At 41.1% G+C, this 12,988-nt stretch overlaps 1 protein-coding gene and 1 long non-coding RNA gene across 9 annotated transcripts in view; one reads left to right on the top strand and one right to left on the bottom strand.

Annotated features, from left to right (window-relative positions):
* cwc22 (CWC22 spliceosome associated protein homolog) overlaps positions 1-3,469 on the top strand; it is a 12,626-nt gene extending 9,157 nt beyond the window's left edge. For 6 of the 8 annotated variants that reach the window (XM_034884557.1, XM_034884558.1, XM_034884553.1 and 3 more), the window contains 6 exons: positions 493-570; positions 1,013-1,165; positions 1,270-1,397; positions 1,492-1,593; positions 2,092-2,294; positions 2,422-3,469. In XM_034884557.1, the coding sequence (XP_034740448.1) occupies positions 493-570; positions 1,013-1,165; positions 1,270-1,397; positions 1,492-1,593; positions 2,092-2,294; positions 2,422-3,245 (1,488 nt within the window). In that variant the 3' untranslated portion in view covers positions 3,246-3,469. The remainder of the gene's footprint in view (positions 1-492; positions 571-1,012; positions 1,166-1,269; positions 1,398-1,491; positions 1,594-2,091; positions 2,295-2,421) is intronic. The other 2 variants (XM_034884560.1, XM_034884559.1) reach the window with 2 other exon arrangements.
* The window catches only part of LOC117952352, a 19,556-nt gene extending 6,884 nt beyond the window's left edge, over positions 1-12,672 (bottom strand). The window contains exons 1-2 of the long non-coding RNA XR_004658395.1: positions 12,662-12,672; positions 180-183 (exon numbers count right to left, since the gene is read on the bottom strand). This is a non-coding gene — a long non-coding RNA (uncharacterized LOC117952352). The remainder of the gene's footprint in view (positions 1-179; positions 184-12,661) is intronic.
* Positions 12,673-12,988: the final 316 nt, after the last annotated feature.

The raw sequence follows: 12,988 nt of genomic DNA, 5'->3' as shown, positions 1-12,988 counted from the left end.
TGTGTGTGTGTGTGTGTGTGTGTGTGTGTGTGTGTGTGTGTGTGTGTGTGACACTAACATCGCTGATATCTGAGGACATGCCATCGCAGCTGCTCTCTTCACATCACACACACACACAACATCTGGAGCCGTTGTGTTCCCTCAGATTGGAGGTGTAACCCATCTCTAGGATTTCACACCTGGCTGCTGCTCTCAGTCACATAATTACATAATTTAAACTTTAATCTCATTCAACACCAACCTTTCAGAAATATCCAAATCGATCACAGCTGGTTGAGAAGCGTGGACATGAACAAGCAGTCAGTCTGTGTGATGAGATATTTCATGCTTTTAAAATGAAAAGTGAACTTCACAAAATAATTGTTATCAAAGTATAAAACTGCTGCATTAAATCAGTTTTTTACATCAACAGATCAACAAGATTTGAACCTAAATGTGTGATTTTTATATAAATGTGTGTGTTTTAATTCAACATTTTATTTGTGTGAACAGAAGGAGCTGTGTAACATGATCCTGGACTGCTGCGCTCAACAGAGAACATACGAGAAGTTCTTTGGTTTGCTGGCCGGGGTGAGACAAAAAACATTTTCTCTCTTCCTTCTTGTGGTTTCTATCATGTCAGATAGTCTGGGATACATCATGTGTCCAGGTTTTAAGATTTCTTTCCTGAGATTTTTGCTTATACTCTGACACACTGGAAATGCATGAAATTTAGTGTGTGGTGCTTATCACAGTTATGGTTCATCAAAAACAGAACTGTTTTCATTAGCACTAATCGGTGCATATGAATTTTATTGTCTATTTCCAGTGTGAATGTGCACTTAGACAAAACCCCTAAAATAGAGTTTTTTATTAAGTCCTTCTATATATATTTTACATAAAATAATAATAATGTGATAAAGTAGATCAACAGCCATGTGTTAGTCCTCAAAAACATTTGACGCAATGCACAAAGTCATGTAATTGTTTAAACTGGACAAATTGACATCTTTTGTTTTGCGTGTGTGTACAGAGGTTTTGTCTGCTGAAGAAAGAGTACATGGAGAGTTTTGAGGGGATTTTTGCAGAGCAATACGAAACGATTCACCGACTGGAGACCAACAAACTGAGGAATGTGGCTCGACTGTTCGCTCACCTGCTCTACACAGACTCGGTGCCCTGGAGTGTAAGAGCAACACACAGACATAATTTCCTTCTGACAACCTCATGAACTCAGATTTTACGTACATGACACTGGTTCTTCTTTCTAATCTAATCTATAACCATCAGGTGTTGGAGTGTGTCAGGATGAGTGAGGAGACCACGACCTCGTCCAGCAGAATCTTTGTGAAGATCCTCTTCCAGGAGCTCTGTGCCTACATGGGCCTCCCCAGACTCAATCAGAGGCTCAAAGACATGTACGAATGAACACACACACACACACACACACACACACACACACACACACACACACAGGACAGTAAAGTATGAATTATTGTTTGTGCTTTACAGGACTCTGCAGCCGTTCTTTGAAGGTCTTTTTCCTCGCGATAATCCCAGAAACACTCGCTTCGCCATCAACTTCTTCACTTCTATTGGACTGGGAGGACTGACGTAAGGAACATATATTCATACATAAATTCATGTTTGTATATGCACACACTACGCTGAGGGCAAAACTCTGTGGACACTTGAGCATCTCATTCCATAAACATGACCAGTAATCTGCTGCTTTATCTCCATGTCTTGAAAAGCATTTAAATTAGTTCCCTCAGCACATTGAATTGTGCTCTCATAATGGGCAAGTATCAATTTTAGCTATGGCTTAAATGAAACCGGTATTAAATAGCATTCTATTTGGTGTTTAGATGGTCTGAAAAAGTATTACATTTAACTTGGTGAACTTTGCAGAGACCCTCTTTTAGACTTCACAGACCTAATCAAAGAAGGTCTGAATTCAAAGAACCGTAAAGGGGAAATGTTCGGGGTAACTTTGTGAAGTTTTGATATGAATTTCTTTAATTCTATAACAAATCTGTTAAATGTTGTCCAAACCTTTACATGAATATTGTGTGCATACAAACATTTCACACTTAATTCTCTCTCTTTCAGGGACGAGTTAAGGGAACATTTGAAGAACGCTCCCAAGATGATCATGACTCAGAACCAGGAAGTGGAATCCTCTGACTCCTCATCCTCTTCATCCTCCTCGTCCTCTTCATCCTCCTCCGATTCCTCCAGCGAATCAGATTCCTCTTCCTCCAACTCCTCCAGCGAATCAGATTCCTCCTCCTCAAACTCCTCCAGCAGTTCAGGTACATCCATATTGATTTATTAAGAGTGAATTTCATAGCATGTTGGTGTTGTTTTTCTGCTCTGTATCTTTGCGCCCTGAAATTTTATATTTGTTTTATCTATATCTTTTTTTCCCTGGTCATCCAGACGGAAAACACAGGAAAAAGAAAAAGAGTAAAGAACAAAGCGAGGTGAAAAAGAAGAAGAAAGGGGAGGACAAGAAAAAGAAGGACAAACAGTCAGACAAGAAGCGAGCCGGACGCAAGAAAAACGAGGAGGAGGACGACGACAGTGATAACGAAAAACAGGCGAGGAAGGACAGAAAGGGGCGTACACGTAAAGTGGACGGGCGTGAGCGCGCGCGGGAGTTGGATGGGCGTGAGCGCGCACGTGAGGTGAATGGGCATAATCCCACGTGTGAGGCGGAAGAGCGTGGCCGTGCACGTGAGGCGGAAGAGCGTGGCCGTGCACGTGAGGCGGAAGAGCGTGGCCGTGCACGTGAGGCGGAAGAGCGTGGCCGTGCACGTGAGGCGGAAGAGCGTGGCCGCGCACGTGAGGCGGAAGAGCGTGGCCGCGCACGTGAGGCGGAAGAGCGTGGCCGCACACGTGAAACCGAGCAGCGTGAGCGTGCACGCCAGGGTGGCCGCCATAGCAGACGAGACGAAAGAGCAGAAGAAGAGGAGCAGCAGGTGGAGGAGAGGAGACAAAAAATGGACGTTCAAGGCCGACAAAGAGACGGAGAAAGGGAGCGAGACAGCGGAAGAGAAAGGGAGCGAGACAGCGGAAGAGAAAGGGAGAGAGACAGCGGAAGAGAAAGGGAGAGAGACAGCGGAAGAGAAAGGGAGAGAGAGCGAGCAAGGGAGAGAGAGAATGAGAAGATGAGAGAGAAGGAAAGGGAGCCAGAGAAACCGAGGGATAGAGAGAAGAATAAAGAGAACAGAGATAGAGAGGAGAGGAGGAGGAGGAGTTAAAACTCTTTGTCCCTCTTGAAGCAGCAGTGATGGACTGACATCTTTTTCTTCTGTTCTGTCATCCTTCGCTTCTTTACCTCATCATGTTGTTGTTTTGGATTTGGGACCTGTCTCTCTTCACCTGTCTCTCGCTGTCTAAATCTGTCTACCTGTATTTTCTAATAATGATTTTGTTGATAAATGCGAGAAAAAAACCCATTAAAGATGCTTTAGATGTTTTCTAATCTGTTTCAGTATTTTATTTGACTGTGCGGTCGCAGGAAGCTGCTGTCTGACCAGAAAAACAACCGCATCTATCTTAAAATGTTGCAGTTGCAGGATGTGTTCACTATTGTTTCACTATTGTCCGGCAGAGCAGGATCCGAACCCGACCCGAGTCCAACCAGCATTGAGATATTTATGTCAAAGTCCGAATCAGTTAAAATCTTTTCTCATACTAATGACACATGTAGGCGTGCGTTTGTCAAACTGTAGAAAGGCATTCCGAAATGTCAACAGATGAGCACATCAGTACCTCACTGGGCAACAAGCACACGTTAATCAGCTGTTTCAATTAAAACGTTCAATGCGTTAAGTCTCTGACACACCAACCTGACGGCCGACTTTCAACAAAAAGGGCAGTCGGACTGACTACCTCCCAGAGTTGGTCAAAAAAAGCGCCTCGGAACACACTGAAGCCATGCCAATTTTAGCTTCTATCGAATATTGCGATTATTAAATCTGTGTGCGTATCTACTGGTTTTTATCATCTTTGTGTGTGTTTGTACGGGTTTGAGTGCCTCCCAGCTTCCTCCCGGTTGTGTCTGTTGCCACAGACACTCACACTCTCTCTCTCTCTCTCTCTCTCTCTCTCTCTCTCTCTCTCTCTGTATCCTCGTACAACCTTGATGTGATGTTCAAGGTCAGATGGTGTGTGTGTGTGTGTGTGTGTGTGTGTGTGTGTGTGAGAGTAAGTGGGTCGTTGCAGTGCTGGACTGTGATTGGCTGGTTGTCCTGAGGAGAAGGGGAACCAGATTGGTTTGCTGCGACAGCAAATGCCAGAACAGATCCACTGGGACCTGGGAGCTGCAAGGAACTCTGGGAAACCAAAGCAAGGCCCAGAGAGAGAGGGATAGAGGTGAGAAGTGGAAAAATTAATACAGGACAAAGTGGAGAGATGTGGAGGATCACTGAGAAGATGATCTTCATGTATTACATTCTAGTATAGACCCAAAGTTTTTAAAGATGGCAATCATGTAATCCTGAATTTGATTTTTTTTTACAAACGGATATATGTGAAAGTTTTCCTTTTAAGTCTTTGGATTTGAATATTTCACTAAGTGTAAATGTCATAAAGCTTCAATAATGATATAGTCAGACCTTGAAGCACCGGAAACAAGTGGGAACATACCACTGACATATTATCCCCTCACACAGTTGATATGTTAAACATGTTGGCAACCAGTTGCTTGTTTACGCATTCAATAACAAGGCAGCATTAGAATTATTCTAGAGTCAGTGTTCTCTATCTCTTCTAGCTCTATAAACTCCTGATGGACAAATATCTGACTCTTGAACTGCTAAATGTTACACCATGTTAGTTTCTAACCTTGTTGCTTGCCGAGCAGGTTATGAACAATCTTTAAGTGGGAATTTATAGAATGAGGCTTGTGCATTTGTCGGGACTATTTTTAGTGGCGGATTATTACACATTTAGTAAGTATTTCTGGCAGCAAACCTGTCACCCAGTGCAACAGAGTGGCTACCGGATGTGTTTTTAATAGGTTTTGAACAACACTGGAGGTATATGGCACAGCTGAAGAAGACATAACAATTGTTAGTAATTAAGATTCATTATTGGTTTTGGTCTTTTTGTGGGATTTGTTGACCGCAAGAAAAATACAGAATGTTACCAGAATTATCTTTAAGAGAGTTTGCTCAGCTCCAGGAGTTTTCTATCCTGCTCTGGGTTGGTTGAAAGGTTGACAACATTTCTGAGCTTTAGAGAGACACACGGCAGATGTCTTTCGCTCAGAGCAGTTGTGTGGAATGTCTCAGCTGTCTGACATCATGTTGTCCGTCTGTCTGTTTGAACTCCATGCTCCTAAAAAGACACTATAGAACAGTCAAAGAATAGGCAGTAAAGGACAGAAGTAAACAACAATACAATACTTTATCAAATTATCTGGTAGTGAAATTAGACTATAATCAATTTTGTAGTCTAATAGCCTGATAAGTGCTATGTGAATGTAATTATTTTCTATATACATATACTGTATGTATATATATAATAATTACATTTATATAGTGCTTTTTTATAGACACTCAAAGCAATGGGGGGGACACTACTCTCTAACACCACCAATGTGTAGCAACCACTTGGATGGACTTTTACTTATAACTGCTTTTGAATACTGTGGTATTACTATTGCTTGAGTTAAAGTATTTGAAAAGCCTACCACTTCTATTAGAGTTTCAGCTCTGGCTAGAGGAGATGTGGAAATGTGAAGTGATCGTCCTGAAGTCTTGAACAGGTGAGTTGACAGTAAATACAGACAGAAACAGGTAAAAGTATTACTGTAAAGAACAATGCCTGTGTTGCAGCCAATATTTTAGAACTTTAAAATAGATTTTCCCTGCTCTCTTTGCCAAAAACAAAACCTGGAAACAAAGCAACCAGAACACACACACACACACACAAACCCACACACACAGAGGTAGGAGCTGCTTTCAAATTTTCTTCCTCTAAAAAGTCATCCAATTTTTTTGTTAATTGGATGCAATTTAATCCCCCCCCTTTCTCTCTCTCTCTCTCTCTCTCTCTCTCTCTCTCTCTCTCTCTCTCTCTCTCTCAATTCAAAGAGGCTTTATTGGCACAAACATTTCAGTACGTTGCCAGAACATAAAAATACAGTTTGTCCAGATATTTGACAGTACACAATAACCCGTAATAGGAACGTTATAAACATATCTCTCTCTCTCTCGCTCTCTCTCTGTTTTTGAGTGACGCATGCGCGGTTCCGCCGCTCTATACTAACAGTGCGCGGTTCTTCACCGCTCCGACAGTTGATGAGTGTCCGGGATGGATAGATAGACGATCGATGTACTGCTCAATCAAACTGGACGCACGGACACCTGTTTGATTGATTATTGATTAACGATTGGCTGCTGTTATTTGTGTGTTGAGTTAGCGCTTCAAACCTGCAAGACTCTACTTTCTTCATCCATCACCTCCTCCTCCGGTAAGTCACCTTCTTCTTCTTCTCTTCATCTTCTTTCACTCTTTTTATTCCTCTTCTTTATCCTCCTGTTCTTGTACTTATTCTTCCTCCACTTGTTTGTCTTTCTTGTATCTTTTCATATGGAGGTTACGAAACGGACGGAATAGCTCCAAAGATTGTCTTGTTTGTCCGGTGGTTTTTAATTGTCCGGATAACTTCCAGGCTGCTTCTATCTGTCTCACTTTTTAAATGTCCGCTTTCCTGCACCTCTATCTGTCTTCCCTATGGTTTTATAAGACATGTCTGTCTGTGTTTTGTATTTCTTTGTTACATTTTCTAATGAAAAATAATCCATGAAATGTATAATCGATTTTATGGTCTAATTTTGTGCAGATTTTGAGTAAAAAGTAGCCTAGGCCTACTATATATTATAAAATGTAGGGTAGTAAAGAATAGGTACTCTATACAAGTAAATGGAAATAATCAAGTAAAAAAAAAAACAGGTACTAGACACAGTGGTATTATGATCATCTAGCCTACATAAGCTAAAAGTAGTGAAATACTTTAAAAAGAAATTACCCAGCAAACTACAGCTGCCAGGTAAATAGTGGAGTACAAAGTAAAAGTAAAGTAATACAAAAGTAAAGTGGAAATAATCAGGTAAAGAACATAACAATTGCACTTATAGTGGTGGCGGAAGCATTAACATTGCTTCTCATGTAAAAGTAGAATAAATACTGCAGTAAAATGTTTAATTTATTAAATAAACTGCTTCGTATGTAGGATGTGAATCTGTAAAATAAGTAGGATAGCTGTCCATTCTGCATAGTGAGTACTTTTATTTTTAATTTTTCAGTACATTTTGCTGTAAATAGTTATGTATTTTAATTTGAAAGCAGGACTTTACCGGTAAAGAAGTATTTTTATAGTGTGGTATTACTTCTTTTACCTAAATAAAGGTTTCTAGTTTATATCTCATAGTCTTTTAGTATTTTATCATTTTCAGTTTCAGTTTTTTTCTGGACTATAAAGCTGTGATTTGTCAATTAATCAAATAGTCGATTTTCCTTGTTTGTGCGTCTATACTCAGTTTTATTGATCTGTATTGTTTTTTAATAAAATTAACCACAGTTTGTTCTGTAGATAACAGCAGGTCTGACTCACAGTATATTGTAATTTTCTCCAAATCTACTTATTAATGTGTTTCATTCTTAAAACAGTTTCAATCCAGCAATCCACAAACTTTGCAAAAGTTGGTTTGACCTGCCGTCTTTAATTAGGCTATATACATCAAATAATTAAAAAAAACTAATCAAATACAAAAGAAATACTACAGTATAACTGTCTCCTTTAAAATGAGACAAACAGACAGACAGTATAATCTTATGTGAGTTCTGAACATGCTTTATTATCTCTCTCTCTCTGTGTTTGTGTGTGTGTGTGTGTGTGTGTGTGTGTGTGTGTGTGTGTGTGCGTGTATGTATGTGTGCGCGTGTGTGTGTGTGTGTGTGCGCGCGTGTGTGTGTGCGTGCGAGCGTGCGTTTCTCTCTCTCTCTCTTCTCTGTCTCTCTTTCTGTCACAGAGATGTTGTTAATTATCACATGTGTGACAGTATGACCGGCTTTCTTTGTGTGTGTGTGTTTGTGTGCGTGTTCATGCATGCATGGGCTTGCGTGCGTGCATGTGTGAGTGTGTTAGTCAGTCTGATAGTGACACCCGATCATCGGGACTGTAGCGCCCCCTGCAGATTGCACATAAACACACCAGAAGACTGATTTTCCTCCTATAATACCTCCTCCCTTTCTTTCCTACCTCTAACTGCATTTTTCCTACTTTTCCTTTGTGACCTGCCATCTCTCCAGCAGCCCCCTATAAAATGAACAAGACCTTCATCTTTTCTGTCCTTTTCTTCCTTCTTTCTCTCCCTTGTTCGGATGTTTGGACATTCAGTCTGTGTGTCTCAGGCGTCTATGAGTCTAATTAACACTAATCAACTTAATTAAAGTCTTCTGTGGCAAGAAACCCAATCACACTGAGCTTAATGCCCAATCAAAAGATAGAACGACAGGAAGAGTTGTTAGACCTTACCTACTAGTCATTACTAACCCGCTACTAGACCATATTAACCACCACTGTTAGACTGTATTATTATTCAGCACTAACCTGCCATTTAATTGTCCTAGTTGGTTGTTACTGTACCAACACCCCGTTAGACTGTAGTAACCTGCAGGTAAACTATAATAGGATGTTGTTCAGGCTGTTCTCATTCACCATTCATACATATACCTATGAACATAAATGCATTGTAATTCTTATGTAGTCAACATAATTACTACTGTAAGCCCCACATTGTTTGTTACTGTAAGGCAACAATCTTTAGTGCCCGTATTACATATGCGTTTGGAAGAGGTTGGTGTGGTGGATGGGACCCACAGGACAGGTGTTTGTGTCCTAAAATTTTATCCCAAACCACAATTTTTTTTTTTAATCCATAAACAAGTTGTTTTGGTGCCTTAACCGATATGGTCTTGTACCAGTCATCATTCCACAGTGTTAAATAAAATGGTCATATTAAAATTAACCAGTCATGTAACAGTAGTTTTGATGCCTTAACATAATTTGTGTGGTGTGGGTGTAGCTTTAAGTCCACTCCAACAGCATTTATTTAGCATTGTCCAGTCGACAGTAAAAGTACATTTATCCTATACTGTAACACAATCTCTTGTTCTCCCCCACGCAAATCAATTTTACCTATTTATAGAACATGACAGTATTACTAAACACTGTGTGTGTGTGTGTGTGTGTGTGTGAGTGTGTGTTGTGTGTGCGTTTGTGTGTGTGTGCCAAAACTCAGCAGTGGGCAGATTGAGAAGCAGCATGTTGTTACGTCAGGACAGATCAGTTTGGAAACCTGCAGAGAGCACACAAAAACACACACACATGCCAACTGTGTGTGCACTTGGACTGACAGGTGTGATGAGCTCATCATAAGAACTGTATTGCAGTTAAAAGAGCAAATACATCACTGTTACATCGTAAAGCTGTAGTGTGCAACTATTTTATATTAATGCCTATTACATTTAAGCCATTTTCCAAATGTGTTGATACAAAGCTAATAAGCCTGTCAGCTTCATACACCTCTCTGTATTTTTCAGTACGGCTATGTTTATAAAATGGTGTTGTCCGGTGACTTTCGTGCATAGAGGCTTAAGTGATATGTTTTACTTCACAGCTGAGAAAGGACAATAGCAGCGTTTAGCTTTAGAAAAAGATGACGTGCAAATTACAAGATAATACCTCTTCTAAAGAGTCTGTCATGTTTTTTTTAATCCTCTGAAGGGTTAAACGCTGTTAGCAAATTTGTGGAGGAGGTGTGGGGATGGTACGCGATCACCAAAGACTTGCATCATGTGGATGCTCAAAAAGTGTAGTTGTCATTGGTTAGAATTCCCCATGGGGGAAACAGAAAGTATGCACTATAGCTTAGTACTAACAGAATCCTCCTGCTGACACCTCTAAAGCTCACCGATAAGCATGTTATATCATGTTTATTTAATTTGTACAAAAAGCTGAATTGTGAAAACGACAAGTTGCAGTTTTACAACAAGTTTTCTTGCAGGAAGCAGTGTTTCCTGTCTTTGTTAAAACTTATCATCTCCTGGCTCCAGGTTCTCATTTAAATCTCGGCTAGAAAGCAGGAAAGCTTATTTTCCGAAATGTGTAACTATATTACTTAAAGAAAATCCTTCTTTTAGAACTCTGAACTCATAAATCAGTGTTTCTGTGAAATCATGATTCCAGGCCAATCACTGCTCCACTATGTTTTCTGCTTGTCTAGTAGTTTTGTTGTTGATGACACTGAACACACACTACTTGTGTTGTGCAACTGCTGTGTTCCCTCAGAGATTAGATTTTTCTGTCACTTTAACAGTAGTACTGAGAGTATTGCAGTATGTGGAGTACTGTGCGTGTGCCTTCCCAGAGCGCTAACAGCTAGCCACCTCATTACTCCCATTCTGTCTGCTGTGATTTATGAAGCTACCTGTGTGTATGTGTGTTTCTTCACCTGCACCCTGTGTTGTGTAAGGAAGTTTAATTAATTTCCCATCATGTGATGAAGAGGAAGTGATGACAGTAATGAAATGTGATCGAATGATTATCATCAAAAATGCAATTAGTGGCCCAGGAGCGAGGTTAGGAAATTGGGCATTAAAAGAGTGAATGAGTGTGTGAGTGTGCGTGCGTGTGCGAGGAAATGTGTGTGTAAATAGGACGGCAGTGATGAAGTGTTTCCTTGCGACTCGTTTCTCTGAGGTATTACACACGCACACACACACACACGCACACTGAGGTTGTGAAGGTCACACTGACACACATGCACACACGTACACACTAGTCATTAGTTGTGAGACTGCAGGAAGTTGTAAGGAGTTTCACCTCTGAGACAGACAGACAGACAGACATATAGATAAACATATTTACAGACAGACAGACAGACCTCATCCAGGTTGTTTCCTGTTTGTAAATATCTCCATACACAGTGATACAAATGAAACAAAAGGAAAGTGGCAACATTTCTTCTCTCTTGTTGTCTTTTGGTTAAATGAGAAGATATAAGATAAGTGAGTGTTGAAGGGATGAATAGGAGAACAATTGTGTGAAGAGGAAGTAGAGGAGGAGGCCAAGGACACACCCCTGTGGTGCTCCTGTGAGAGTTGAGGAGGTACCTCTATTCCGGACATTTTTGGGTCTGTTGCTTAGTGTCCATGAGCACAGTGATCTGTACCAGCCCTAGTCACTCTTTGGACCAGTTTGTGGGGGATTATTGTATTAAACGCTAAGCTAAAATCACAAACAACATGCTTACATATGTGTGTGGGCATGGGTGAAGAGCTGTTATGATTACATCATTTATTGATTTATTTGTTCGCATAAAGTCACAGTGTCCTTAATGTGAAGGTGACATAAAGAAATTAAGACACACCTTTACCCCTACATACTCCTCTAAAGAAACCTAAAAAACCTTTTAGAGTAGAAACAAATGCTTAAATCACCTGCCCACCAAGGTGTGTGTTTCTGTGTGTGTCTCATGTTTCTTCTTCCATTAGTTGAGTGGAACAGGTGTTGAATGTTTGATGAGTCAGCATGTTGAGAAGGAAGTGATGTCATTGCCTTCTTCTCGTCTTTCGGGCCGGGTTAATCCTTCTTAGCTGCTGCGCCCACCCACTGGCACGCCCTCCCCGACCACATCAAACAGTCAAGCACCCTACAATCCTTCACACAGACCCTCAAAACTCAACTCTTCGAACTTCTTTTTTCCTGTTAACAGACTTTCACTGTTTTTACGTCTTTTTCTTTGCCGACCTGTTTGTTTCGTAAACTAAAACTGTACAGTGTCTTTGACTGTTTAGAAAAGTGCTATAAAATAAATGTATTATTATTACAATTAATGTTTTCCATCAGAAGCTTTAAGTCTAACCGCACTAGAGTGACAAACACAGATACTCACCGTGTTGTACTTTATGTTTGCACTGCTGAAGTACAGTTTGTAGTACTCAGGTTTTGAGTGTGATTGTTTGGAAGAATATAGACTAAATCAGAATCCAGAAATGCTGAAAGCTCGGGTGTGGAGGGCTGTCCTGGATGACACGCCTCTTTGACATTGTGTGGAAGTTTGGGACAGTGCAGTGGCAGACCCGGGTGGTGGTTCCCCTGTTTAAATTGGGGGACCAGAGAGTGTGTGCCAATTATAGGGTTATCACACTCAGCCTCACTGGTAAAGTCTACTCCAAGGTGCTGGAAATGAAGAGGAACACAAGAGTCCGTCCTGGTCGTGGAACAGCGGAACAGCTCTTCTCTAAAGCACCTCTTAATCTGAGGCTGGTTCTTAACAGGAAACCAATGAAGTTCCTACTCTGGGTAGGGAATGAGTCCGTACCCCAAGAGCTGAGCCAGAAGGCAAAGCTCTGAATCTACCTGGCAATTTTTATTCCTACCCTCACCTATGGTCATGAAGGCTGGGTCATGAGATCCAGGGTACAAGTGTCCAAAATGGGTTTCTTTAGGAGGGTGGCTTGCGTCTCCCTTAGAGATAGGGTGAGAAGCACAGTCATCCGTGAGGAGCTCAAAGTAGAGCTGCTACTTTTTTCAGGCATGTCCAGATGGGAGAAGGCCCTGGAGAAGACCCAGGACTAGGTGGAGAGATTGAATCTCCACCCCTGGCCTGGGAAGGCATTGGAATTCCCCAAGGAGGACCCAACCCTGGATTAGCGGATGACAATTGGAACCAATTTGGTACTGGAACCAAATGTACTTCCATGCTCAAAGTGTGTATCTTCTGCACACACACACACACTGAGTCACAAGGAGGTCAAAGTTTAGTGTTTTGCTGATACATTGGGGGGGGCGAAGTCAGACAACTGGGATGGATGTTCAGAAGGGTGCGAGTGGTAATCTCCATTATAAAACCACAGATTATACTAACTGAGCAACACACACACACACACACACACACACACACACACACACACACACACACACACA

The sequence above is a fragment of the Etheostoma cragini genome, chromosome 11 (assembly GCF_013103735.1).
Source record: "Etheostoma cragini isolate CJK2018 chromosome 11, CSU_Ecrag_1.0, whole genome shotgun sequence".
Lineage (NCBI taxonomy): Eukaryota > Metazoa > Chordata > Actinopteri > Perciformes > Percidae > Etheostoma > Etheostoma cragini.
This window is presented reverse-complemented; position numbering and strand designations above follow the sequence as displayed.